Source organism: Hemicordylus capensis, chromosome 1 (genome assembly GCF_027244095.1).
Source record: "Hemicordylus capensis ecotype Gifberg chromosome 1, rHemCap1.1.pri, whole genome shotgun sequence".
Classification (NCBI taxonomy): Eukaryota; Metazoa; Chordata; class Lepidosauria; order Squamata; family Cordylidae; genus Hemicordylus; species Hemicordylus capensis.
In genome coordinates, this window is record NC_069657.1 from 237,127,917 (window position 1) to 237,155,883 (window position 27,967).

General features: G+C 44.6%; 1 protein-coding gene across 4 annotated transcripts in view; it reads right to left on the bottom strand.

Moving 5' to 3' along the window:
* The window catches only part of LOC128341085 (uncharacterized), a 239,414-nt gene that overhangs the window by 35,607 nt on the left and 175,840 nt on the right, over positions 1-27,967 (bottom strand). For 2 of the 4 annotated variants that reach the window (XM_053287192.1, XM_053287274.1), the window contains 2 exons: positions 23,988-24,104; positions 2,288-2,393 (listed from right to left, as the gene is read on the bottom strand). In XM_053287192.1, coding sequence (XP_053143167.1) covers positions 2,288-2,393; positions 23,988-24,104 — 223 coding nt within the window. The remainder of the gene's footprint in view (positions 1-2,287; positions 2,394-23,987; positions 24,105-27,967) is intronic. The other 2 variants (XM_053287347.1, XM_053287431.1) reach the window with 2 other exon arrangements.

Sequence of the window (27,967 nt, forward strand, 5' to 3'; positions counted from 1 at the left end):
CCCCTGCCCTTAGCCCGGGTTTGCAGAGCAAGCGCTCCACAAAACCAGGCTCTCTGATCATGAGTAGCCACGGTGCAGCTCCGCACTGTGGCTACTCATGAGTAGACCCCCGGAGGGGAGGCAAAAAGCTGCCTCCTGGCTCCGGGGGTCTCCTCAGTATGCCCTGCACGCTTGCGCAAGGCATACTGGGGCTTCTGGGGGTCTCGCAGCCCCCGAGCTCCCCAGCCCCCGCCGGCTCCGTCACAGAGTCAGCGATCATGTGGGTGACCAATCCGGCCGTCTAGGGCTCCCTCCGCACTCGTGTGTGGGGAGAGCAGGCCTAGCCTACTCTCCCCGCTCACTGGAAGAAACCGGGTCTCACTGATTGTGAGACCCGGTCCATGGTCTGCATTCCTATGCATGCTTACATTAAACTCAGTGGAGCTTATTGGGAGTATATAGACATTGCATTGCATCCTTAGAATATGAGTTGTTTCTCAAATCTTTAACATGATCCCCCCCCCCGTATCTCTAGCCATATTTTTCTGATATTTGGTTTGAAACCATAAAGGTCTTCCGTGTATATATCTAATTTATTTCCATTCATATGGACTGTGGAAGGGAAGGAAACCTTTCCCTTTTAATGTAAAAATGTCATCTATTCCTAGTTAAGCAACATGGATTGCCGAATAGGATCTGCAGAAAATTAGGGTATCTTATTAAATAGATGGTGTGTGTATGTATGTGTGTGTGTGTGTGTGTGTGTGTGTGTGTGTGTGTGTGTGTGTATATATATATATATATATATATATATATATATATATATATATATATATAAAAATATATATATATAAAAAGCCAGGGAGCAGAAGGAAAACCCAGTGACATTTACAGGAGCAAGTGATTTTCTTATCTCCTGTGCCCTCTTTACCCCCTCCCTGCCCTCACACAAAGAAAGAGAAAAGACGATAACTTTTCAACATAATTAACAATGCAGCATCTCAGGATAGAGGATGGATTGGCAGAAGTCAGACAAAAGCGACTGCAGGAAAATGAGCTTGCTTATAATACTGCACTTGCAAAACAAGCCTCTGATATCTCCCTCTTGACATGGCCTCTGTTGTCTACCAGGGCAATCATATCCAACTGTAATTGTCTAACAATTGTTCCGCACTGAGAAAATAGTTCTGATTACAGACATTAACACGTTTAGGCATTAAGTTTCCCTGCTGTAATTACCCTTGAGCTTAGTCTCACAAATGAATTAATATGCTGATCGCCTGGCCTAATAGAACTAGCAAAAGAGTGATGAATTGCTTCCAAATCAGATAAAATCAAGCATGACATCATTTAATTAATTTCTTCATTGGGGGAAGAATGTAAGGGGGAGGATGATGGAAAGTAGATATTTTGCTTCTCTGTGGGCACCCCCCTCCCGCTTATATACAAATGTGACCAGAGAGCAGAGGCGGAGGGGTGTCTTGGAGTAGATCATAAGTTCTGTATATGTGTATCTGTGCCATTTTTGATCCAGCTTTTCAGGATGAATGCAATCACCTACCAGCCATTCTGTTGCCATATTTGCTTATTTTATGTGTGACAGCGCTGCCTGTGGAATGACTTCTGTGCTTTAGCTCAGGAGAGTCTTGTGGATGCATTAGACTAGCAGCAGGTGAGGGGATTAAGGTAGAACAAGGGGCAAAGGCAGGGGCCAATTGTGTTACAGGAAGGATGTGCTTGCTGCTGGTTCGTGGGCTCCATCTCACACTGGCTGTGTAAATGGTGGGACAGCACCTATGCAGAGGTGCTCTTACCCCCTGGACTTTGGGGCCAAATTCCAGGGCCTCCACACACCCTGAGGGCCCCTCCAAATCTCTTTAGTCTGCCCTGAGTGGTGTGGTTTATGCCCTCAAGAACCTACAGTACATGATAAAAAATGATGCTTAACTTGCAGTGGGGAGGGGAGCTCCAAAGGCCTTCAGGGTCAGGCTCTAAAAATACCTAGGTGGACCTCTGATCCTGTGACATGAATCTCAAGATCATCTCCACTCACATTCAGTGTCAAAGTTGGGGGGAAGGGAGTACCAAATTCAGAATGAACTGTTGAGTATCAACTGCACCATGGAGAGTTAGGCAGTTAGTTCCATATTCTCAGCCCAAACCCTTCCTGCAGTGTGCTATTGGCACTGTCTGCCCAAAAAATAAACTCGTTTGATTAAAAATAACAACAACAACAAAAACAACAACTTCTTTACTTATTTACTGCCACCCCATTAAAAAATTGTTCTCTGGGTGGACAATGCTGTACCTGAGCTGGGTCTGGGAAGATATTGTTCACTTGAAACAACACGTCCTTCATATTCTGGTAAAATTCTGTTCAGTCTCCATTGCAGATCCCGCTTTCTTTTTTCTTCCTATACACAAAGAGCACCAGCTTAGGCAGTATTTGAAAGGGTTAGACAAATGCATGGAGGATAGGTCTAATATGGTTGATAAAAATCTAGGGTAGCGAAAAGAAACACCTCCACATTCAGAGGTACCATAGCTTAAGTTATGTGATGAGATGGCCTGAAATTGTCATGATTCAAGCCGCGGCTGGAATTCATTTGTAATGTAGACCTAGACATTTCTACTTCAGTATACCAAAGCTTCCACTATAAATGTGATGTTTATCATATTTATATCATGCCCTTCCTCCTGAATGCATGTATATAAATGTATATTTTATACATGTATATGTATAAAAATATGATAGCTGACTAACTAACTAACTAGCTAACTAACTAGCTAACTAACTAACTAACCTAGAATGGCATTTGTGGAGATCCTCAATTTTATCATCTCAATAAAGGGTGGGGGGGAGTTCAAGGAGGGGCTTTCAATTCATTCAGCAAGTTAGTAGTCACCATTCTGCCTCACTGGAGAGAGAGAGAGAGAGAGAGAGAGAGAGAGAGAGAGAGAGAGAGAGAGAGAGCTAGTTTGCAGCATTGTATTCCCGAAGTTGCCATGATGCCATGCCATTGCCTATGCCTGCCTTGTTGCCAGCCTGAGCCCAGCCTGCTATGGCTACTGCATGTCAGCCTGGGAATGGATTCAGGGGCAGAAGAGTGGGTTGGGTGGTAGTGCCCCAATGTGTACCTGCCAGTCTGCCACCACCCAGATTCAAAAGGAATTGGGCAAAGGGCTGATTATTTGTGATTTGTTAAAATATATGCATCTTTAAGATTTTACCTCATAGGGAATAATGGAGGTTTCAGCAGCTCCATAACTCCACTTGGGGGGCAGCGAGGTGGCCCAGAGCAAGTAATGTAGTAGTGACAGTAGACACGATTGCTCCTAAGCGTCCCCTCCAGCCTGCTTTAAAATTGGCCCCTTGGTGTACGGAAGATCTACAGGGGCTGAAGTGGCAAGGTACGTGACTGGAGTGCAAGTGGAGAAAGACTCGACTCGAATCCGACAGATTATGATATGGAGCACATTTAAAGATCTATGGTCAGGCGATACATGCCGCAAAGAAGCAGTTCTTTTCTGCCCATATTGGGTCTGCAAGTTCACGTCCAGCGAAGTTGTTCAGGGTTGTGAGGGGACTAGTTTCCTTGAACCAGAATTTGGAAGCATCAGTCACCTGCTGTGATGTGTTTAATGAATTTTCCGCAGACAAAATCTCTTGGATTCGGGCCGACTAAGACAGAGACTCCACAATTAATTTGATGTCTGAAATGGAGGAGTCCAACAACTCCTCTTATATGATTCAACTGGATCAATTTCAGTTTGTGACTTCTGAGGATATGGACAAGCTTCTTGTAGCGGTGAGGCCTACCACTTGTTCTCTTGACCCTTGTCCAACATGGCTTGTTCAATCTAGCAGGGAGGCTGTTGTAGGTGGCCTGGTAGAAATCTTAAATGCTTCTCTGAGGGAGGGCAGGATGCCTCCTTGTCTCAAGGAGTCAATTATTAGACCTCTTCTAAAGAAGCCTGCATTAGATCCCTCAGAGTTGAGCAATTATAGGCCAGTTTCCAATCTCCCATGGCTGGGCAAGGTAATTGAGAGGGTGGTGGCCTTTCCGGTCCAGGCGGTCTTGGAGGAAACTGATTCTCTAGACCCATTTCAAACTGGTTTTCGGGTGGGCTATGGGGTGGAGACTGCCTTGGTTGGCCTGATAGATGATCTCCAATTGGGAATTGACAGAGGAAGTGTGACTCTGTTGGTCCTCTTGGATCTTTCAGTGGCTTTCGATACTATTGACCATAGTATCCTTCTGGAACATCTGAGGGTTTTGGGGGGTGGGAGGCACTGTTTTACAGTAGTTCTGCTCCTACTTCTCGGAGAGATTCCAGATGCTGTCGATTGGAGATTTTTGCTGTTCAAAATCTGAGCTTAAGTATGGTGTCCCTCAAGGCTCCATACTTTCTCCAATGCTTTTTAACATCTACATGAAACCGCTGGGAGAGATCATCAGGGGATTTGGAGCTGGGTGTTTCCAGTATGCTGATGTCACCCAGATCTACTTCTCCATGTCAACTTCTTCAGGCATTGAAATATCCTCCCTAAATGCCTGCCTGGAAGGAATAATGGGCTGGATGAGGGAGAATAAACTGAAGCTGATTCCAGATAAGATGGAGGTACTTATTGTGCGGGGTCAGAACTCTAGAGACGATTTTGATCTGCCTGTTCTAGATGGGGTCACACTTCCCCAAAGGGAACAGGTTCACAGTCTGGGAGTACTTCTGGATCCACACCTCTCCCTAGTTTCTCAGGTTGAGGCCGGTGGCCAGAGGTGCTTTCTATCAGCTTCGGCTGATACGCCAGCTGCGCCCGTTTCTCGAGATCAATGACCTTAACAAAATGGTACATTTGTTGGTAACCTCCAGACTGGACTTCTGTAATGCACTCTACGAGGGGCTACCTTTATACGTAGTCCGGAAACTTCAGTTGGTTCAGAATGCGGCAGCCAGGTTGGTCTCTGGGTCATCTCAGAGAGACCACATTACTCCTCTGTTGATGGAGCTACACTGGCTGCCAATAGGTTTCCGGGCAAAATACAAAGTGCTAGTTATAACTTATAAAGCCCTAAACGGCTTAGGCCCTAGGTATTTAAGAGAGCGTCTTCTTCATTATGAGCCCCTCCGCCCATTGAGGTAATGTGAGGAGGTCCGTCTCTGGTTGCCGCCAACTCGTTTGGTGGCTACACGGAGACAGGCCTTCTTGGCTGCTGCTCCAAGATTGTGGAATGTGCTCCCTGCTGGGATATGAGCCTCCCCATCTCTGGCAACTTTAAAAAAAATTCTGAAAACACATCTCTTCAACCAAGCTTTCTTAGCTTTTTAAAACTTGTTTTTCAATTGTTCTGATTATTTAATAGTTGTTTTATGTTTTTAATTGTTAATTATTGTTTTATGCTGTTTTATAATTTTTGTTTTAATTAATTGATCTTAATATTGTTTTAATGTAAACCGCCCAGAGCCTTTTGAAGGGTGGTATAAAAATAATCCAGGCGACGATGAACTGCATGGCTTTTGGCTTAAATACCTAACAAGCCTTCATAAACAACTATCAAAACAGTTCGATCACATTTTTCAAGGAGGTGATATTGAACAATGGCTAACAACTGGGAAAACTCATCTCATCATGAAAGACCCAGCAAAAGGTGCAGTTCAAAGTAATTATAGACCGATAACCTGCCTGCCAACCATGTTCAAATTATTAACTGGAATAATAGCAGATGAAGTCATGCAACACTTATTAACTAACAAACAGCTTCCAGTTGAACAGAAAGGAAATTGCCCAAACACCAGAGGCACAAAAGACCAGCTGCTGATTGACAAAATGATTTTAGAAAATTGCAAGAGAAGAAAAACAAATCTAAGTGTTGCATAGACTACAAAAAAGCCTTCGATTCATTGCCTCACACATGGATACTAAAATGTTTAGAAACAACTGGTGTCAGCATAAACATTCAGATATTTATTTTAAAAAGCAATGAGCATGTGGAGTACACAGTTAACAATCAATGGTGAGACACTTGGATAGGTTAGCATTAGAAGAGGCATTATCCAAGGGGACTCACTATCCCCTCTGTTGTTTGTAATCGCCATGACCCCACTTTCACAAATACTAAACAAAACAGGCCTCGGATACCAAACATCTAAAACATCCAGTCAAATCAACCATCTGCTGTACATGGACGATCTGAAGTTGTATGGAAAGGCCCAGTCAGAAATTGAATCACTGCTAAACACTGTCCGTATATTCAGTAGCGATATAGCAATGGAGTTTGGACTAGACAAGTGTGCTGCATTAATAATGAACAGAGGGAAAATAAGAAAAACAGAAGGAATAGAACTGCCCAATGGAAGCAAGATCAAGAACGTGGAAGAGAAAGAACATTACAAATACTTGGGCATTCTCCAGGCTGATAACATCACACACACTGAAGTTAAAAGAAAAATAGGAAGTCAGGAGAGTTAGAAAAATCCTCAAGTCCAAACTCAATGGCAGGAACACCATACAAGCCACAAACACCTGGGCTATACCTGTTATCAGATACACTGCAGGAATAATAGACTGGACCCAGGCAGAGCTAGAGACAATAGATCGTAAGACCAGGAAAATCATGACCATCAATCATGCTCTGTAACCCCGCAGTGATGTCGATAGGCTATACCTCCCTCGCAGCTCAGGTGGAAGAGGAATGCTGCAAGTCCATCAAACAGCAGAGGAGGAGAAAAGAGGCCTTGAAGAATATATCAAGGGCAGTGAAGAAGATGCACTTCAAATGGTCAATAATGAGAAACTATTCAGCACCAATGAAAGAAAGCAGGCCTACAAGAAAGAACAAGTCAAGAACCGAGCAGAAAAATGGAAAAATAAGCCCCTGCATGGTCAATATTTGCACAATATAAGTGGAAAATCAGACATCACCAAGACCTGGCAATGGCTTAAGAATGGCAACTTGAAGAAAGAAACAGAGGGTTTAATACTGGCTGCACAAGAACAGGCACTAAGAACAAATGCAATAAGAGCAAAAATAGAAAAATCAACAACAAACAGCAAGTGTCGCCTTTGTAAAGAAGCAGATGAAACAGTGGACCACCTGATCAGCTGTTGTAAGAAGATCGCACAGACTGACTACAAACAAAGGCATGACAAGGTAGCAGGGATGATACACTGGAACATCTGCAAAAAATACAAGCTACCTGTAGCCAAAAATTGGTGGGACCATCAAATGGAAAAAGTTGAATAAAATGAAGATGCAAAAATATTATGGGACTTCCGACTACAAACAGACAAACATCAGCCACACAATACACCAGATATCACTGTAGTCGAGAAGAAAGAAAAACAAGTCAAAATAATCGACATAGCAATACCAGGGGATAGCAGAATAGAAGAAAAAGAAATAGAAAAAATCACCAAATACAAAGATCTACAAACTGAAATTGAAAGGCTGTGGCAGAAGAAGACCAAAATAATCCCAGTGGTAACTGGCGCCCTGGATGCAGTTCCAAAAGACCTTGAAGAGCACCTCAACACCATAGGGGCCACAGAAATCACCATCAGCCAATTACAAAAAGCAGCTTTACTGGGAACAGCCTATATTCTGTGACGATATCTATAACCATTGACAATGAAATTCTGGCATCCCAGGTCCTTGGAAAGGACTCGATGTCTGGATAAAACCAACCAGTCAATAACACCTGTCTGATTGTGTAAAGAAGAAATAATGATAATAATAATGCAGGACAGGCATTAAGAACAAATGCAATAAGAGTAAAAGTCAAAAAATCAACCACAAAAAGCAAGTGCCACCCGTTTAAAGAAGCAGATGAAACCATGGACCACCTAATCAGCTGTTGTAAAAAGATTGCACAGACTGACTACAAACAAAGGCATGACAAAGTAGCAAGGATGATAAACTGGAACATCTGCAAAAAATACAAGATACTTGTAGCCAAAAATTGGTGGGACCATCAAATGGAAAAGGTTGAAGAAAATGAAGATGTAAAAATATTATGGGACTTCCGACTACAAACAGACAAACATCTGCCACACAATACACCAGATATCACTGTAGTCGAGAAGAGAGAAAAACAAGTTAAAATAATCGACATAGCAATACCGGGGGATAGCAGAATAGAAGAAAAAGAAATAGAAAAAAATCACCAAATACAAAGATCTACAAACTGAAATTGAAAGGCTGTGGCAGAAGAAGACCAAAATAATCCCAGTGGTAATTGGTGCCCTGGGTGCAGTTCCAAAAGACCTTGAAGAGCACCTCAACACCATAGGGGCCACAGAAATCACCATCAGCCAGTTACAAAAAGCAACTTTACTGGGAACAGCCTATATTCTGCAATGATATCTATAACAACAGCAACAACATTGACAATAAAATTCAGCCATCCCAGGTCCTTGGGAAGGACTCGATGCCTGGATAAAACAAACCGGTCAATAACACCTGTCTGACTGTGTAAATAAATAAATAAATAAATAAATAAATAAATAAATAAATAAATAAATAAATAAAGGTGGTGTAGTCACATAGGGTGCCAACCACCTCCATGGGTTGCTAACCCATGGGGTGCTGGGTTCTGTTCTTTCTGTGGTGTTCTGATTGTAGATTCCCTGGTAGCATATGAGAGTGGATTCTTGTTTTTCACTGAAAATCTCATGTTACCAGAAGATCTACACTGAACACCTCAGAAACAACAAAACCCAGTGCCCCACGGGCTTGTGGGTATGGGGGTGGTTGGCACCCTATATGCACTACACAACCACTCGCTCTGGGAAATCCCAGTGCCCCCCAAGTGGAATTATGGGGCTGCTGAAACCTCCATTATTTCCTATGGGAGAAATCTTAAAGTCACGTAAAGTTCAACAAATCACAAAAAATCAGCCCTTTGCCCAATTCCTTTCAAATAATTCTGGTAGCTTCCTTGTCCCCATTGGGCACTACCACCCACCACACTCCACTCTGGGCCACCCCTTTCCCCTCAATGTGAAGTGATACATTTGCTGGAATCCCCATTATTCCCTATGGGAAAACTCTTAAAGACTCACAAACTTAAAAAATTCACACAAAAATCAGCCCTTTGCCCAAATCCTTTGAAATCTGGGTGGTAGCTTCCACCCACTGGACACTACCACCACCACCCACTCCTTTTGCCCTGGGACCCTTTTTAAAAATCCAAACGATTCTGATTCTGATTCTGAAAATTCAGCTACAAAACAAAACGGGGTGATTCGGATTCAGAAAATTTGGGTACAAAACATAATGGTGGTGTTTCAATTCGGATACAAACAAAATGAGAAAATTCCAAAATGCACACCCCTATTAAGAACTTAAACTGCTGTACAGTATCTCAGCATTTTTCAAATTCAGAAGAGTGGTGTCTCTTGTCCCCTAGTTGATGTGTGCACAATTTCAGAGGGATTGGATTGATACATTTGACTTTATAAGCAATAGAATGTCCAGGGCTTATAATAGCAGAATGTTGAAAACAGTCCTCATCTTAACTATACTGCCACAACTTTTCCAATATAATGTGGCCTCTTCTAAGAGGTTTCTGCCCGCTTTGCTTTACAGTACAATACAATTGCATTGCAAAGGGTAAAATATGTGGAGAGTGTAAGTTCGAAACAGTTGTAGTGAAAGTAGGTATGCCACGAACAGAGATGCTACACTCTTCTGAGTTGCAGAGAATCTCAGATTCTCTTTTGGGGATTTGATTATAATAATTTATCATGACTCTTCTTGAGGATACAGACAGATAGCCTGATCATGCTACTGGTGTAAACAGACAGCTCCAGTGATGCTAAGCATCTGGCCCAGTATCGGTAAAGATCACATGTTTTTGAACATTTTTTATTTTTTTATTTTTTGTATGCAGTATGTTAGTATTCAAATATTTGTATGCAGTCAGCCTTTGGAGCAAGCAAACGTCCTCTAACTGTAATTTTAGCCTGGTCAAGGTATTAGACCTTTCTCATTAAGTGCCTCCAAATTTCCAATCTATCCATGAACGTGAAAAATCTGTGCTAATTAAGGCCTGTCGTATAGGCCAATAGTGCAGAGAGAAGGTAAGAGGTTTCCAGAGAATAATTTTAAAGACACAGAATCTACATTAATATGAATGGGGTTTTCTGCCCTTAGTTATAGCACATTGTAGTTTTTGTTAATTGGGCAACTGAACTATTTAAAATATTAAATCATGTACTTAACATGATATGTTTTATAGGAAAGTTGTTTACTTCTAAAAATGTTTGTGTTGCACAACAAAATGTTGTGTTCTTGCACCTGCAGCCAATTCTGGGAAGAGGAGAAGCAGAGCTGAGAAGGTAGCAAGCTTTTCTAAAAAAACAACAACAAAAACTTTTTTTCCTCACACAAACAAGAGGAGGGAGAGATTTTGAGGAGCTGATGTCTCTTTAGAGGAGAAGCCAATGTGTGTTAGTGCACACATGTTTTCCAGGCCTTGTTTTTTCACCAGGGCTTCTTTTGTGTCTGTGTGGCTTTTCAGCTTAGTTTCTCTCTTGTCTAGAGAGAGACAGTGGGAGGAGCCAGCTAGGGCTGAGGTGAGACACACCTGGTGGGAGGGTCCACATTCCTGTTGAGCCTCTTTGCATCAGTTTGAAGTCTACTCTTTACATAAGAGGCAGTGGCCAGGGAGATTAGCTACCAGAATATAGCAAACAGGAATTAGCAAACTGGTATCATAGGAGTTTTATGTGGAGTTTAGTGGAGAAGTGTGCAGCGGAGCTTGCACATTTCATCACAAGGAACACAGTGGAAAGAAAAGGCAAGTACTATACCCTTTTTATATTCTAATGAAAGAAAGTTTAAACTGTTGATTAGCTGACAACTTCAGCTAAGACCCAGCTTTCAAATAAACTATCTCCAAATACTCTTAACAGCCAACAAAAACAGACATGGAGGTAGAAAGACATAAGGGGAAGGGGCACTTCCCAATGTATTGCGTAGAATGTTGCATGTATGACTATCTGCTCGATGGGCAGAGGTCGTGGGTGTGTGCTCAGTGCAAGGAGCCCCTGGCTCTCAGGGAACAAGTTCATTCCCTAGAAGCCAAGGGTACTCTGGAGAAGCTCAGAAACCAAGCCTGACCTGGAGAAGCTCAGAGAATCAAAGAGGTACATGGACAAGACCTTCAGGGACATGATAGAGGCATCCCACTCCCAGGCTGATGGCTCCTCTGCTGTCATGAAGAATTAAAGTCTCAGAGAAGGAGGATATCATTCTGAGGAAGAGGGAAACACTCCCTTAGAAGGGACTCTTTCCCCTTCACCCATATCCTCTCATATGGATATCCTCATAGAGGATACTCATCTGGGAAGTAGGAGCCTCCATGTAGTGGGTGATTCAATCATTAGGGGTAAGAGAGATGGGTCTGTGACCTGCAAGTAGACCACACAGTGACTTGTTTGCCTGGTGCAAAGATGTGGACATCACACGACATCTAGATAGGCTGTTATGCAGTGCTGGGGAGTAGTCAGCTGTTGTGGTGCACATCAGCACCAACAATGTTGGGAAATGTAATCAGGAGGTCCTGGAAGCAAAATTTAGGCTGCTAGGTAGCATATTGAAGTCCAGGATCTCCAAGCTAGCGTTCTCAGAAATGCTACCTGTTCCACATGCAGGGCCAATGAGACAGACGAAGGAGGGGTTTAGATTTGTAAGGCACTGGAGTACATTTTGGGACATGATGAGCCTGTACAAAAAGGGTGGGCTCCATTTGAATCAAGATGGAACCAGACTGCTGGTGCTTAAAATAAAAAAGGTTGCAGAAGAGCTTTTAAAATGATGTCCAAAGAATAGCCAACAGGAGATGGGCAGTATCCAGTTCAGCAAATGCCATCCCTTAAGGTATGAGGGTATAAATACTTCAGATAAACCAGAAGGAGACAGAGTAAACCAGGTAAAGAGGAGATAGAAGAATGCGCTAGCTGGTCAAAGGGATCAAATAGCCATAACAAAGATAGCACACATCAGGTTAGAGATTTGGTGTATATGTGCTTATATGCCAATGCCAGAAACCTCCAAGCCAAGATGGGCAAGCTAGAGTGCTTGGTTGCTAATGAAAACATAGATATAGTGGGCGTAACAGAAACATGGTAGAACAGTGAGAACTAGTAAAGAAAAATAAAGTAAAGTCTGCTGTCGAGTCGGTGTCGACTCCTGGTGACCACAGAGCACTGTGGTTTTCTTTGGTAGAATACAGGAGGGGTTTACCATTGCCTCCTCCCGCACAGTATGAGTTGGTGCCTTTCAGCATCTTCCTATATTGCTGCTGCCCAATATAGGTAACAGTGGGGATTCGAACCAGCAACTTCATGCTTGCTAGGCAAGTCATTTCTTGCTGCGCCATTAGGTGGGACACTGTTATTCCTGGATATAAACTCTATAGAAAGGACAGAGAGGGAAGAATTGTTGGTGGAGTAGCACTGTATATTAAAGAAGGGGCAGAATCCAACAAGCTAGAAAACCTAGGAAGACCAGAGTCCTCCACAGAATCACTGTGGGTGACAAAACAATTCCCTTAACCATCTTCAGATAAACTCAACCTGTTAGTGGACAATTACAGCTCGGGTTCACAAATAAGAAAGTCTCTCTCTCTCTCTCTCTCTCTCTCTCTCTCTCTCTCTCACACACACACACACACACACACACACACACACACACACAATCATTTTATGTTGTTTTATTGTACTTCCATTATATGTTTATAATCATGTTTAGTCTGGTCTCTGACTGTAATAATTTAACTAACTAACTATTAGCAGTTTTATTTTCAATCTCCTTCCTAATAATTCCAAGCAGGGAATTTACCTTTTTCACAGCTGCTGCACATTGAGCTGACACATTCAATGAGCTGTCCACCATGACCCCAAGATCTCTCTCCTGGTCAGTTGCTGACAGCTCAGACCCTATCAGTGTATATGTGAAGTGTGTGTGTGGGGGGGGGGGTTGCCCCATTAGGCATCACTTTACACTTGCTAACACTGACGCACATTTGCCATTTTGTTTCCCACTCCCCCAGTTTGGAGATATCCTTTTGGAACTCCTCCTAATCGGCTTCACATTTCACTACTCTAAATAGTTTGATGTCATTAGCTTGGCTGTAATATGCTAAGGATGTGTGGCAAGCCCTGCCCCTGCTGCAGCCATGACCTGTTGTTGCCTGCTCTGCTGTCATGGGGTAGCTTAAGGTGGGCAGGGGAGATGGGACAAAGGGCCAAGCAGGGGGGGACAAAGTCTGAGTGGTGAGGGGGAGGGAGCAAAAGGCCAAGTGGTGAGCAGGGAGGAGGCATGGGAAAATGGCAAGCGGGGGGGGAAACAACTGCTGAGTAGGGGGCAAGGGCAAAGGGTGAGCAGGGGAGAGCAGGAGGGGAAAAACAACTGCCAAGTGGTAAATGTGGGGAGGAACAGGTGAGCAGTGAGTGGGGGAAAGCAACTGCCAAGCAGCAAGAAGGGGGGGGGGAGGCAAAGAGCCAGTGGCAAACCAACGGAAAGCAAAAAGTGAGTGGGGGGAGAAATGGGCGAGCAGCAAACAGGCGGCGGAAAGCAGCTGCCAATCAGCAAGCAAAGGGTGAGTGCGGGGGGAGGAAAAGCCAAGAGAAGTCTCGGGGGAGGAGAGTAGGGATGTGCACGGAACCACGGAGGCGTGGTCTGGCACTTGGGGGCATGTAGCTTTAAGGGGGGGTTGGTAGTACTTACTCCCCCACCGCTCTTCCCCCTCCGGCGCTGGTGCATTTTAAAATCTTCCTGGGGCGGCAGAGTTCCTCCCTGCCGCCCCTGCCCCCGTCGTTGTCATCCAAAGCCTTCAAAGGAGTACAGCTAGCGGCGCGCATGTGCCCTGCGCGGCGCACGTGCTCATCTCCGCCACTGGCGTGTGCACTGTGACATATATGGCGCATGTGCGCCAGCGGCGAAGACGAGCACGTGCACCGCGCAGGGCACATGCGCGCCGCTAGCTGTACTCCTTTGAAGGCTTTGGATGACGACGGGGAGTTGAACTCTGGTCTCCCCGGTCCTAGTTCAGCACTCTAACCACTACGCCACAAATTTCAGCCTTAATGCTGTGTTGGGCGTCCCTCTTGGCACCCCAAGGATTGTTCTAGTGAATTTGGTTTCTACCAACTCTAGGGGACAGAAATCCTTATAATTGCTCAAATGGGCTCCATATAGCAGTTGGGCTAAAAATTTCCCTTTGAAGACTTGAATTGCAGTGGGGACATAACCACCTCCCTTCCCGTAAAACAATCTAATGAGCGCTATTGCACTCTTTTGTGCCTCATGTGTAACATGGAGTAGAAGGGCTTAGATAAATTCATGGTGGACAAGTCTATCAATGGCTACTAGTCTGGTAGCTATAGGGCACCTCAAGCCTCAGAGGCAAGATGCCTCTAAATACCAGTTGAAGGGGAGCAACGGCAGCAGAGATGGGATGCATGCCTTCAGCTCTTGCCTGTGGGCTTCCCAGAGATATCTGTCTGGTGGGCCACTGTGTGAAACAGGATGCTGGACTGGATAAGCCTTGGGCCTGTTCTTAGTTCTTTTGCTTTTATCTTGTCTAATGGACAGAAGAGTATACAAAGTAAAGCTGTCACTAAATTCAATGGTCAGTGTGTCTCCTATACCTACCCTCTAGTACTGCAGAGGGCAGCACATCCAGCCGAGCCAATGTCAGGGCTCTTCTGTGTGCTGGATAGATCCGGTCATACAGGTATTTAGCTGGTTTTTGTGAGGGCCTGGTAGCTCCCAGTCTTGTGAGGCTTGGTGCCTGGCTTAAATCTGTCTGGCATTCCATATCAATAATACGCCTCTTAAGGATCACCAAAATAGCGTTATCATAGCCCAAATGGGGAAGATATTCCATTGACAACCCATATGATTTAAGCTTTTCAGTAATTAGATGCATCCAGTCAGAGGGATGTTCATCCTTAAAAATTAGGGGAGCTAGGCCGGCAGGGGAATACATCAGTTTCAACCAAAATTTGAAGACATAAGTCCAGGCACAGGACTCCAAGCTTGACAAGCCCACTTCCAAACGCAACTTAGCATTTGACACACAGCAGGGGGTTGAAAGGATAGCCCTAAGGAATTTAGACTGGACCCTCTCAAGTGGACAGAAATCACTGTATATACAGATCTGAGAGCCATAAAGAAGCTGGGGGAACCATGTAGCCATTTAAAATGGATACATGTACAATCATTCTCAGAAAAACAGGTACATGTGTGCAGATATGTGTGTGAACATATACAGTGCAATGTCTGAATAGGGCTATGCTCAAACTGAGATTGAGGTCTGCCATTTTTCATATCACAGAGGGAGGGAATAAAAGTCTTCAAAATGTTGCTGTAGCCTGTACCACTACAAACCAACATGTACAGAAGTTGCTGTTTAGTAGTCCAACCCTCTTGTTACCAGATATAGCAGCACTAGTATTTTTAAGCCCGTTAAAATAACGGGTGCTAGTTGGGTTACGTTTTTCCCCTCTCCTCCCCCCTGTCCCACTCCCTCTTGCCCCTCCCCCCTGCCCTCCCCCCCCCCGTGCATTTTTAAATTTTCTTCTTACTGGCCCGCCGCTCCTCCTCCCAGGCGGCAAACAGTTAGTTTTGGAAGCGGCGGCGAAGCAGCAGCAGGAGGCAGTGACTGGGTCCGATGCCGGCCGCGGCGGGCCCGCCACGCCACACGGCCTGCCATGGCCGCTGCCGCTGCTTGTCCATCGTTGTGGTCGGCTGCCGGACAGCCACCGCTCCCCCCATTCCTGCCTTCTGCCCCTGGTATCAGGGCCCACTGCGGGCTGCCCGTCTGCTGCCAGGCCGGCTCGGCAACCACCAACCGTCGCCCCGCCGTGGCCGCCACCGCCATGGGCCCCACTCACCGCCGCCATCGCTTCCCCGTTGTCCCGTCGCGGCGGCCACTGCCGCCATCGGGCCCTGTCGCCCCGCCGTGGCCGGCATCGGCCCCAGTCGCTGCCGCCTCCTGCTGCTGCTTCGCTGCCGCTTCCAACGCTTGGAGATCCGGACCGGGACCCAACATGGCCGCCTGGTGCCTGCGGCCGTATCTTTCTCGGATGTTCTGGGCATGCGCTCTGCGCATGCCCAGAACGACCAAGAAAGACACGGGTGCAGAGACACGGGCAGACACCCAAGCCTTTTATTATAGAGGATTAACAGCAGCATCACTCTTCAGGTTCACTGCAATAGCAGGGGATTTTGTACAGGCTGACAAAGGAATCACTTTAATGATGTAGATCTAAACATGTTCGACCATCATCCATTACATTTGTTGTACTTGTCACTTTGCAACAAGAACAAAACTTGAATATTGTACTGAAAAAATTGTGTCTCAATGAAATATAGTTTTGGGACATCTTAGAACCTGCCTTTGTCAAAATGGGATAGGTAGTATGTTTAAGATGCCCATTGACATCCAAAGTACACGACACCATGGCCTTTGAACATTTGCCCTAGTCACAGAGGAGTCCCTTTTTTACAAGTGGCTCTGTGCAGGTAAGGCATTGTTTAAATGACAAACATGGGGCGGTGCAGATGATGGTGGTCTTTTCCATAGAACTGGTACATCTTCTTGGTTCATGGAAAAGAAGCTCCCATGCAGCTAGGGATACATTTAAAGAGCTCCTAACGATAGGAAGGTTTAAACTCTCAGGGTAAAGAGTAGAACATGATTAGGTTGGCTCCAATTTGTTGGCTCCAATTTGATTACTAAACATCTGGTAGTTATGATGTATAGTTTAATAATATTTCAGGCAACTTATGTGCAAAACGTATAAATACTGCTTTAAAACCTTATCATTTATCATGAAGACATATGTCATCTATGGAATGATTTGAACTAGTTTATTTTATATCCTTTAAAATAAAACACACAGAGAGTAATGTGCTGACCTTTTGCTTTAAAAAAAAAACACATACTTGGCATTATGTAGATAGCCTACATCAGTGTGAAGTGGAATGTAATGCAGTTTATTATCACTAACAAGGGAATGGACCATAACTCTAAAGAGATGGAACCTTAAGTGAGCTATGAAGGTCATTTCCTTGCATCCAAAAATGACATATAATATGACACAGTTTCAGGCTTCCCTTTCTGAAATAGGATGATTTCATTTTTATTATAATAAACACTAAAAATGAAGGTTCTCCTGTTGAACAGTAGGTGTTAATTCCCAAATTGCTGAGCAGAGCAACTGCACAAATAAGAATATTTATACACCTGTTTTTAATTTGAATTTCTTTCTCTCCAACCACTGGACTCACAAAGCTGAAGAGAATATGATGAAATAATTTTGAATTTGTTTGCAGACAAAAAATGGAATGTAAATTCTCCTAATCTGAGTTTGTTGCAACATTCCTAATTATTAGGGATCTGAAAACCGGTTCAAATTCGATGGTTTGAATTCGAACCAAACCAGCCATCAGGTTCGAGCTGCAGGTTCGAATTTGAACCAAACTGGGGGTTGGTTCTATTCGAACCAGTTAAAACTGGTTAAAACCAGTTTGAACCTCCAAAAGTGGGTGGGGTGGTAGTTGACACCCAGGGGTACCTAGCATCCAAACCCCAAAGCAATTGGACACTCGTACGATTTTTTAATTAATTGTTTTATTAATTTTTATTTTTTTCTCATATGGTATAGTGGGACTCAAACCAGACCATTATTCCCTATTGTGGAGCACCCATGCATGCCAACAACCACCCAAACCCTGAAGCAATCAGACACTCCTACAATTTTTAATGAATATTTGAAATATTTTTAATTATTTTTCTCATATGGTATAGTGAGATGCAAAACCTAGGGGTACAAAAGTGGGGTGGGTGGTAGGAACCCAGGGGTGCCTACCACCCACAAAACCCCAAGGCAATTGGACACTCCTCTGATTATGGGTGAATTTTTAAAATATTTTTGAATTCCTCATAGGGAATAATGAGGATTGCAGCAAATGTATAGCTTCAAGTCAGGGGCAACGTGGTGGCCTAGAGCAGAATGTGGTGGGTGGTAGTGCCCAAGGGGGACAATGAAGCTACCAGAATTATTTGAAAGGAATTGGGGAAAGGGCTGATTTTTAAGTGATTTTTGAAGTTTACGTGTCTTTAAGGTTAGCAAATAAGAGTGGATTCATGGTTTGTCATTGAAAATCTCATATGCTGCCAAAGAATCTACACTCAGAACACCTCAGAAACAACAAAACCCAGTACCTCATGGGGTGGCAACCCATGGGGGTGGTTGGCACCCTCTGTGCACTACACCACCACTCACTCTGGGCCACCGCAGCATCCCCCAAGTGTCTTTAAGGTTTTTCTCCATAGGGAAGAATGGAGATTTCAGCAGCCCCATAACTGCACTTGGGGGGTGCTGGGGTGGACCAGAGTGAGGGGAGCAGCCTACCACCCACTCCACTGTTGTGCCCCTAGGTGCTCCACAATAGGGGATAATGGGCTGGTTCGGGTCCCCTTATACCCTATGAGAAAAATAATTTAAAATATTTATAAAAAATCGTAGGAGTGTCTGATTGCTTCAGGGTATGGGTGGTTGTTGGCACCCATGGGTGCTCCACAATAGGGAATAATGGGCTGGTTCAAGTCCCATTAAACCCTATGAGAAAAAAATTATAATTTCAAAAATTCATAAAATATCGTACGAGTGTCCGATTGCTTTGGAGTTTGGGTGGTAGGTACCCCTGGGTGCCAGCTACCACCCCACCTACGTTTGGAGGTTTGAACCAGTTTGAACCAATTCAAACCTGTTCCAAGCTGTTTGAAATGGTTCAAATTCAAACCGAACCAGTGGGGGGGTTTCAAGCAAAACCAAAACGGAACCTCCCCCTCCTGGTTCGAACCCAGTTCGAATTCAAACCGAACCAGTTGAACTGGTTTTGTGCACATCCCTACTAATTATGCATGTTGTTCTACAGGAGTTTGTTGGGTTTTCTGTTGTTGTTGTTGTGGGGGGGAGATAGATTGGGTAGCAAATCCTTAATTGCTTTAATATCAATGAACAAAATTCAAGTTGCAGCCTGAGGCATTATTACTAGAATGTAATAGCTTAGGTCTATATATGTTTTGTTTACTTAGAAGTCACAATTCCCACTGTGTTGTTCAGTGGGGCTTAGGTAAGTATCGACAGGATTGCAGGCCTAGTCACACTGAACTCAGTGGGACATGCTTCTAAGAAAATATATTTAGGACTAAGCTAATAGTTCTTCTTCTAAGTATCCCTCACTGTCAAATTTCAAAAAGCAATATTTCTACATTTTTGAACTTAAAAATTGAGTTCTGATTCTGTGACAAATTTCTCATCTGCTCAAAATGTTGTTATGATAGGAAAACATTCCAAGTTTTGAACCTTTTTGTGATTGAACGCTTGCAGGTTGGCTTATCCATATTCTTTTGCCCTTGAAAACTTCTTTGCATTGCTAGAAATAATTGTGTCTGCCACAATAAGAGGAGAGAGAGGATTAATATGAGATGCATTTAAGTGCTCAGTTGGTGCTGTTTTGTGCAGTTCCTGCTTTTAACAATGCACGAGTTACCCAAGCTGCTACTTTCAGCATATTTTAACATAAGCCAATATTAACTAAAGTATGTTTAACAAGTCTGCCAAATGCCATACAATTTTCACCCCTCCCCAGCTTCAAATGTCACTATTTTACAGATCAGTAGGTGCCTCTAAAGATTGCAAAGATTGATATTTAGTGATGCAAAGAAAAGGTTGGAGTTTATTAATCCCAATCCTACATTTTGATTTTTCTTTCCAAAAGCATGCACAGCGTGAATGCTGACTGTACTCTTCCACTCAACCAATAGTAAAGAAATAACCCTTTATCTGCACTAATTTATTAACAAGTAGAAAGGGAGATCTTGTGCAAGAGACTTAGTACCAAACTGGAGAAGACTGTTACATTTATAACTCAAATTAATATTATTTTCTACTTCTTCAAAGTAGTTGTAGCCACCTGCTCTGCATCTGCTAGTGAGGGTTTTATATAACTGTGGCCTAGATCCTTCAGGTAATTTTAATATGTGTTATCAACCAAGAGATCCAAAACTCTAAGAATTTGTTTTCTGATGATGGCTAACCGCCATCCCCACTCAGTAAGTAAATCTCTCAATTTGCAAAATATCCTATAGTTTGGTGTGCCACTTCTTTTAAGTGTACCACTGCTGCACTTAACATGTCCATTACCACATACTTAGGGAAAGAAGGGTTTTCTTCTGTGTTAATGTTAGTAAAAACATCTGTATTCTAGACACAGGTGTAAATGCATGAATCATGGGCTGATATCGTGAAGTGATGAAGTTAGCAAACATGAGACAAATGGTAGCTGAAATGAGGTTGGCACCATATGCATTGTGCAGGGCCAGATTCACAATTTGTAAAAGCAAATGAAGCTTTCTTTTTCTTGAGTGATTTAGGATCAGAATAGAGAATCTCAGGGATTTTGTACCATAGCTTCCCCCAACACACACATTTGTCAATGCTTGCTCCATCAAATGAATGCATTATCATGAAGCAACAAGGGAATGATGTGATTCCAGAAACATAGCTATGTTTTCAGCATCTTAAAAACCATGGTGGCATTTTAGCATTAGCCCTCTATTAATCTGTCCATATATTACAATAACCAATATGGTATTCCCATAGATAATCCAGTGAAACCTTTGGAGTCTATACTGTAACATTATCATAGTAACACAATAATTTGGAGGGTCCAGAATGCTGCACTAAAATCCTGTTACCAGAAAACCGAAATTCTGCAGGAGAAAATGTAAAATGAGCAGAATTGTATAACTCTACTCTGTTCTCTTAACAACATAGCATTCTTTTAACTAAGGTCTCTAATTTTGCCTTAGCTTATAGCTGTTTTTACTACTTATCCATGGCGGTTCTTAGTTGAATGTTTTGGCTTCCGCCTTCATCAGCAACTGACAAACGAATGCAGAAGCTGAAGCAGTTAACTAAAAAGAAATTTACTCTGTCTTCAGCCACTTCTTTGGTAAAATATATACATAAGAACATAGGAGCAGCCCTGCTGGATCAGGCTCAAGGCTTATCTAGACCAGCATCCTGTTACACCCAGTGGCCCACCAGATGCCTCTGGGAAGCCCACAGGCAAGAGGTGAGGGCACGCCATCTCTCTTGCTGTTGCTCCCCTGCAACTGGTATTCAGAAACATCTAGCCTCTGAGGCTGGAGGTGGCCTATAGTCACCAAATTAGTAGCCACTGATAGACCTGTCCTCCATGAATTTGTCTAAGCCCTTTTAAAGCCATCCAAGCTAGTGGCCATCACCACATCCCATGGCAGATAATTCCATAGATTAATTATGTGCTGTATGAAAAAGAACTTCCTTTTGTTGACCCTAAATTTCCCAACCTCCAGTTTCATGGGATGACCTCTGGTTCTAGTGTGGTGAGAGAGGGAGAAAAAATTATCTCTATCCACTCTCTCTATTCCATGCATAATTTCATATACCTCTATCATGTCTCCTTGTAGTCCAAAGTAAAGAGCCCCAGATGCTGTAGCCTTGCCTCATAAGGAAGGTGCTCCAGGCCCCTGGTCATCTGGATTGCCCTCTTCTGCACCTTTCCCAGTTCTACAATATCCTTCTTAAGATACGGTGACCAGAACTGTACACAGTACTCCAGATGTGGCCACACCATAGATTTTTAGAAGGGCATTATAATACTAGCATTCTTATTTTCAACCCCCTTCCAATGATCCCTAGCATGGAATTTACCTTTTTCACAGCTGCCATACACTGAATCAATAATTTCAATGAGCTGTCCACCACAACCCCAAATCTCTATCCTGGTCAGTCACTGACAGCTCAGATCCCATCAGCATATACATGTAGTTGGGTTTTTTGGTTTTGTTTTTTGGCCCAATATGCATCACTTTACACTTGCTAATAATGAACCACATCTGCCATTTTGTCGCCCACTCACCCAGTTCGGCGAGATCCTTTTGGAGCTCCTCACACTCTCTTTTTTACCTCACTACCCTAAAAAGTTTAGTGGCATCTGCAAATTTGGCCACTTCTCTGCTTGCCCCAACTTCTAGATCATTTATAAATAATTTAAAGAGCACTGGTCCCAACACAGATCCTTGGAGGACTGCACTTCTTACTCCCCTCCATTATGAAAACTTTCCATTTATTCCTACCCCTCTTTTCCGTGTCCTTCAACCAATTACCAATTGACACATGCACCTGTCTCCTTTTCCCATGACAGGGATATACTTCTTTTAGTGATTGAGTGCATTCCCTGAGGATCCATAGCCTCCTGATACCTTGCTGTTTATACTTTTCATCGTTATACACACCCCGTTTTATTTATTCACTTACTATATTCATATTCTAGTTTCCTTTTTAAAAAGCTGCTTAAAATAACAACAATGAGTAGCATTCACAGTGAAACTCAAGGAGGGACTTTTTGCGGTTGTAGCAGTGTTCTGCAAAGTTAACCTACCGTTAGCAGAAGACAAACCACTTGAATGCATGTTGTGCAAGGAGTTCCCCATATGGATATATATACAGAGTTGTGCAACGTATAGGGAAGCAGGTTGTGCCAGTGCAAGAACTAGTCTGGAACAGAGGTGAATTTATTTCTACAGTGACCATGTGCTACATGGTTCTTCGTCCCTGGAAGAGCCAGGTCCCATTGAATTCAATGGGGCATACTCCCAGGTAGGTAGGCTGGCTTTGCCGCCACACCCTGCTACCGGAAAAAGTGCTGCGGACATCCATGTGCTACATCCTTGTACTAGCACAACAGTACTTATGCTAGTGCAAGGCTAGGCTAGATGCTAGCCACTAAAACAACTGGCCCACATTCTCTGCAGCATTATGAGAGCTTTGCCCTCACAGGGAGCCAGAACACTAGCTGCTCTGAGGGCTTTCAACATAACCCAGCTCACAGGGACGGGGAGGGGGGAGTTGTTTTTGCTTCTCTACGCTCCCAGCAAAAGCTCTTCTTGCTGCTAGGAATATGTCACTGAGGGTCACGCAGCCCTCAGGAGAAGTGAAAAGGGCTTCGGTAGGGAGGGGAGAGGAGTGAAAATGGCTTTTCCTTCTTCCATCACTGAGCTACATGGCAGGAGCTCAGGGCAGCAAGTCTCCTGGCACCCTGTGAAGGTGGCCCTCTGGGTCCACCCTTTCAATGCTGCAGAGAACGCGGCCAGTTGAAAATACACCCACACCAACAATTAAAGCAAAACAGTGGCACAAAATAGTAACAACTAATATAAAATTAGTTCCTTATTGTGTGCGTATGTTATTGTTAATAATAATAATAATAATAATAATAATAATAATAATAATAATAATTCAATTTCTATACCGCCCTTCCAAAAATGGCTCAGGGCGGTTTACACAGAGAAATAACAAACAAATGAGATGGAATATAGATAGATATAGATATAGATAGATAGATATACAGTATGAATGATAAAGGTGACCCTTTTTAAAAAAAAGGGGGGGGGAAGCATTGGGTAGCTGCCAACTGCCAGCTGGTTAGTGTTGAACCAGAAAGCAAGACCTCTGTGGATCTTGGCCGCTGTAGTCTCCCCCTCCCACCACCCCAAACTCTGCAATTGGAGTTTGTACATAGGAAAATATCCAAAAGCAAATAGGCTTTGAATCAGTTTGAGCTGGCCTGGGACCATGGAGAAGGATTCGAATCTGTGTAGAGTGAAGAGGTATTTTCAGAGAAGTGCCCAAAGCCCCTATCTAGGGAGAAAGTGCACTTACTTCCATTCCCCTCCCCCTGAAAAACCAAGGAGAAACCTGCTTATTATTTTTACTTTAAAATAAAAACTCACATATTACAAATTCTGCAGGAACAATATTCCATCTTAGATGTCATAGTTTGTGTTTCACAAACATGCAGATTCCCAGACCCCACTGCAGATTACACATCCAGTCTTTAAGTGTCTCATGTATGGCCATTCCATCCAAGCCAACTTACTGCCATTTGTAACTCGAAGTAGATGTCTCTTCTTCGCCTCTCCAAAGCCATTATGTCTTCCTCGGTGACAATTGGAGATGGGTTGTATCTCCTTTGGTGGTAACAGGGACATCGAAACTGAAAATCAGGAATGAAAAAGGATGCAGCTTTTGTTCTTGCTTCACCTGAACTCAGCCCCTCAGCCAAACTCCGGTCCATGTGGATTACTAACTCACTCAAAACTAAATCTGTAAAGCCTATGCAAACTAGAACATGACTTAAACCCAACTAAATTGCTGCCCAGCTTCATTTAAGGGTGGGTCTTTAGCCCTATTCATACACTGAGGCCATTCACACGGCCTACTGGCCGGGTGGAAGGCTTCACAACACTTGCCTTCCTCTCCGGATGATCATTCTTGGACTAGTGGGAGCGTGCTTTGTTCTCCCACAAAATCCCACTGCTCTGTGCAGCACAGAGCAGGGTGGATCGCTCTGAAGCCAGGACTCATTATTGCAGCCTCTGGGTATACCACAGTGCACAGCATGCCAACCACAGTCACTGGGGGATTCCCCCAGGGCACGGGCACTCTAGGCACCCATCTCTATATCAGCAGGAGCTGCAAGCAGCTCACACTGACACACAATCCCAGGAACCAGGTTAAGGGTGCTACAGCACCAGCAGTATCTGCACGGATCCCGGCAGTTCTCACTGGCAGCCAAGCCCAGGCTTGGCTGTTTGTGAGAACAGTTTACGGATATCATCATGAGCATCATTTTTTTAAACTTTATTGTTACATTTATATACCGCCTTTCATTAAAAACAATCACAAGGTCACATTTTCAATCACATAGAAAAAATTAAAAAAGAACTATAAAAATTACACAATTAAAATACTATGCTAAAATATAACAACAGGTCTAATTAAAAAAAATTAAAATACATAAAAATAACCATGCAATATACAAAGAAGCAGCAGTGGAGACAATCATGGCAATTTGAACTCAGGCCTCTTAAGTTCCAATCCAGCACGCTAGCCATTATACCCCACTGGCTCTCTAAGTAGATAAGGAAATGGTCACAGTGAGAAATGGGAAATGAATTTCCCATTCATTCTTTCACAAGTGCTTCGACTGATAAATACACTTCAATGTGAGAAAATTGGCTGGAGTCACAAGTATTGTGAGCAATTTTTTTTCTATGCTGAATATCAGTTTCATGTGCAGAAGTGCATTGATAAGAATAAGCTAAGTGCAGAAGAATGTCGTTATGTGAGAAACTCTTTCCCTGGTTCGACCTTGAGCTGGCTTGAGATCGAACTGGCCCAGTTCAAGAGCTCAACTCAAGCCAAACCGGAGGGAGGTGCTAGGGAGGTTTGTGGGTATGGGGAGCGGACTTACCACCATTGAGGGCTTCCGCAGCCTCGGGGGGGGGCTGCTGTGGCAATGGGGGGTCTCTGGCAGTTCCTTTCCCACCACCGGCCTCCCCCCATTTCAGGCCCATTTGGGGCCTCTCAGAGTACAAGTAGGCATTTTGGGGGCCACCTTGGATAGGTGACTACATGTCAACACTGTAAGATATTCCCTTTAGGGGATGGGGCCATAGCTCAGTGGAAGAGCCCTTTGGCATCTCCAGGTAGGGCCGGAAAAGATTCCTGCCTGAAACCTTGGAGAGTCACTAGGGATGTGCGGTTCGGTCCGGATCCGGACCGGTTCGTCCCGAACCGGTCCGGATCCGGCGGCTCGATCCCGGACCGAATCGGGCCCTTCCGGGACCGAGCCGGACCGAATTCGAGCCGGTTCGGTACCGAACCGGCTCGGGTTTCCCGAACCGGTTCAGGAATGAAATTGAGTCTCTGGAGTGTCTCTTTAAAGTTCCAAGTCTGTCCTCCATTTTGTGTCTCCTTCCTGAAACTTTTGCTCCTCCTTGCATCCATTTTGTGATGCTATTTCCAGGCATTGTATTGGCTGCGCTATTGATCCTTGATTGGCCAGAATGAGTCCTTTGGTCTGGTAGGCTGCTTGGCTGTTGCACTGTTGAGAGCTGGCACCCTGTTGGCCGTGGGGGGAGTGCAAAGTTGGGGGCTCCCAAAGGAGGGAATTTCAAACCTATATAAACCCAAGCCTCTTCTCTGGAAACTTCTCTTGGCTGCAGTTGTGGGATCATCTCTGAGACCTGCTTGCCCTTTGCTGGCTGCTCTGGTGTCTCTGTGAGTCCTGACTGTGTCCTGTGTCTCTCTGTGTGTGCTCTGTCTAATCCTTTGTCCACCTGCCCTTTGTGACTCTCTGTGTGTCTCCTCTCTCTGTCTGTCTCTTGTCTGTATACTGTGTGTTACTTCACTTTACTTTCTTCTTAATTTCCCCCAATTTTCCCTGTTCCTTGTCTGTCTGCTTTTCTCCCCCCCTCCCCCCCTTTCCCTTCTCATCCTTTGGGCCTACCCTCCCCCTCCCCCACTCCCACCCACTGCATCCTCATTGCTTTAAAACTTCTTCCATTAATTATTGCTCTTTGTCCTGCCTTGTTTTTGTCCAACTTTTTGATTTTCACATTGCATTGCATTGGTTTCATTTATATATTGCTTGCTGGTTTTGCTTAAATTGTACCATTTTGTTTGTTTCTGCTGACTGCTGCTGCCCTGCGAGTTGGTTCCCTGAATCCCTCCCCCCCACCCCCAGAGGATTCTGTTGTTGTTTCTTGTTGTCCCATATAATCAGTTTTGGTTCCCTGCTCCCAACTTGCCCCTCCAAGTCCAACCACACCCCACCCCAACCCCACCCCATCCAGCCTTCTCCCAAGTTTGCTGCTGCCAAACAGAGTCCAGTTTTCTTTGCTTGGTTCCACTTATTCATTTGCTATTATTAATTTGCAGCAATTGTGGTTTCATTGTCTCTGTTCACTTAGTGGCCCCCCTCAGAGTCTGTGTTTGGTTCCCCCTCCCCACACCCCCACCCCCAAGTTTTTTCTGCTGGTTATAGTCTTTCTTTTCATTTTTTTTTAAACTTCTGGCTTGTGTTCTCTTGATATATATTGCTTTATATATTTTGCTACCCTCCTCCTCCTCCTCCCCCCCGCCTGCCCCCCCACCCTCCCTCCTCCCAGACCCTAGCCCAGGCCCAGCTCCTCCCCCAACCACCCCATCCAGCCTAATCGCTGCTGCTGCCCGAGTTGTTCCAGTTTCTCCTTTGCTGTTTGTTGTTGCCCCCTCCCCTTCCCCCCAACACCCCTCTGCCACACACTAGCCCCCAACCACACACACCCTCTCTGCTCCCCCCACCCCACCTCTTTTTCTCCTTGCCCCTGACTCTCTCCACTTACCACAGGCCCCCTGCCACACACTAGCCCCCAACCACACACACCCTCTCTGCTCCCCCCACCCCACCTCTTTTTCTCCTTGCCCCTGACTCTCTCCACTTACCCCAGGCCCCCTGCCACACACTAGCCCCCAACCACACACACCCTCTCTGCTCCCCCCACCCCACCTCTTTTTCTCCTTGCCCCTGACTCTCTCCACTTACCCCAGGCCCCCTGCCACACACTAGCCCCCAACCACACACACCCTCTCTGCTCCCCCCACCCCACCTCTTTTTCTCCTTGCCCCTGACTCTCTCCACTTACCCCAGGCCCCCTGCCACACACTAGCCCCCAACCACACACACCCTCTCTGCTCCCCCCACCCCACCTCTTTTTCTCCTTGCCCCTGACTCTCTCCACTTACCCCAGGCCCCCTGCCACACACTAGCCCCCAACCACACACACCCTCTCTGCTCCCCCCACCCCACCTCTTTTTCTCCTTGCCCCTGACTCTCTCCACTTACCCCAGGCCCCCTGCCACACACTAGCCCCCAACCACACACACCCTCTCTGCTCCCCCCACCTCTTTGGACCGCTGCTACTGCTGTGTCCTCCCCCCACACCTGAATCCCCCCTCCCTGCTGCGCTGCGCTTCTCCTCTCTCCTCTTTCTCTCTATCATCTCTCTTTCTCCTCTCTCTCTCTTTCTTTTC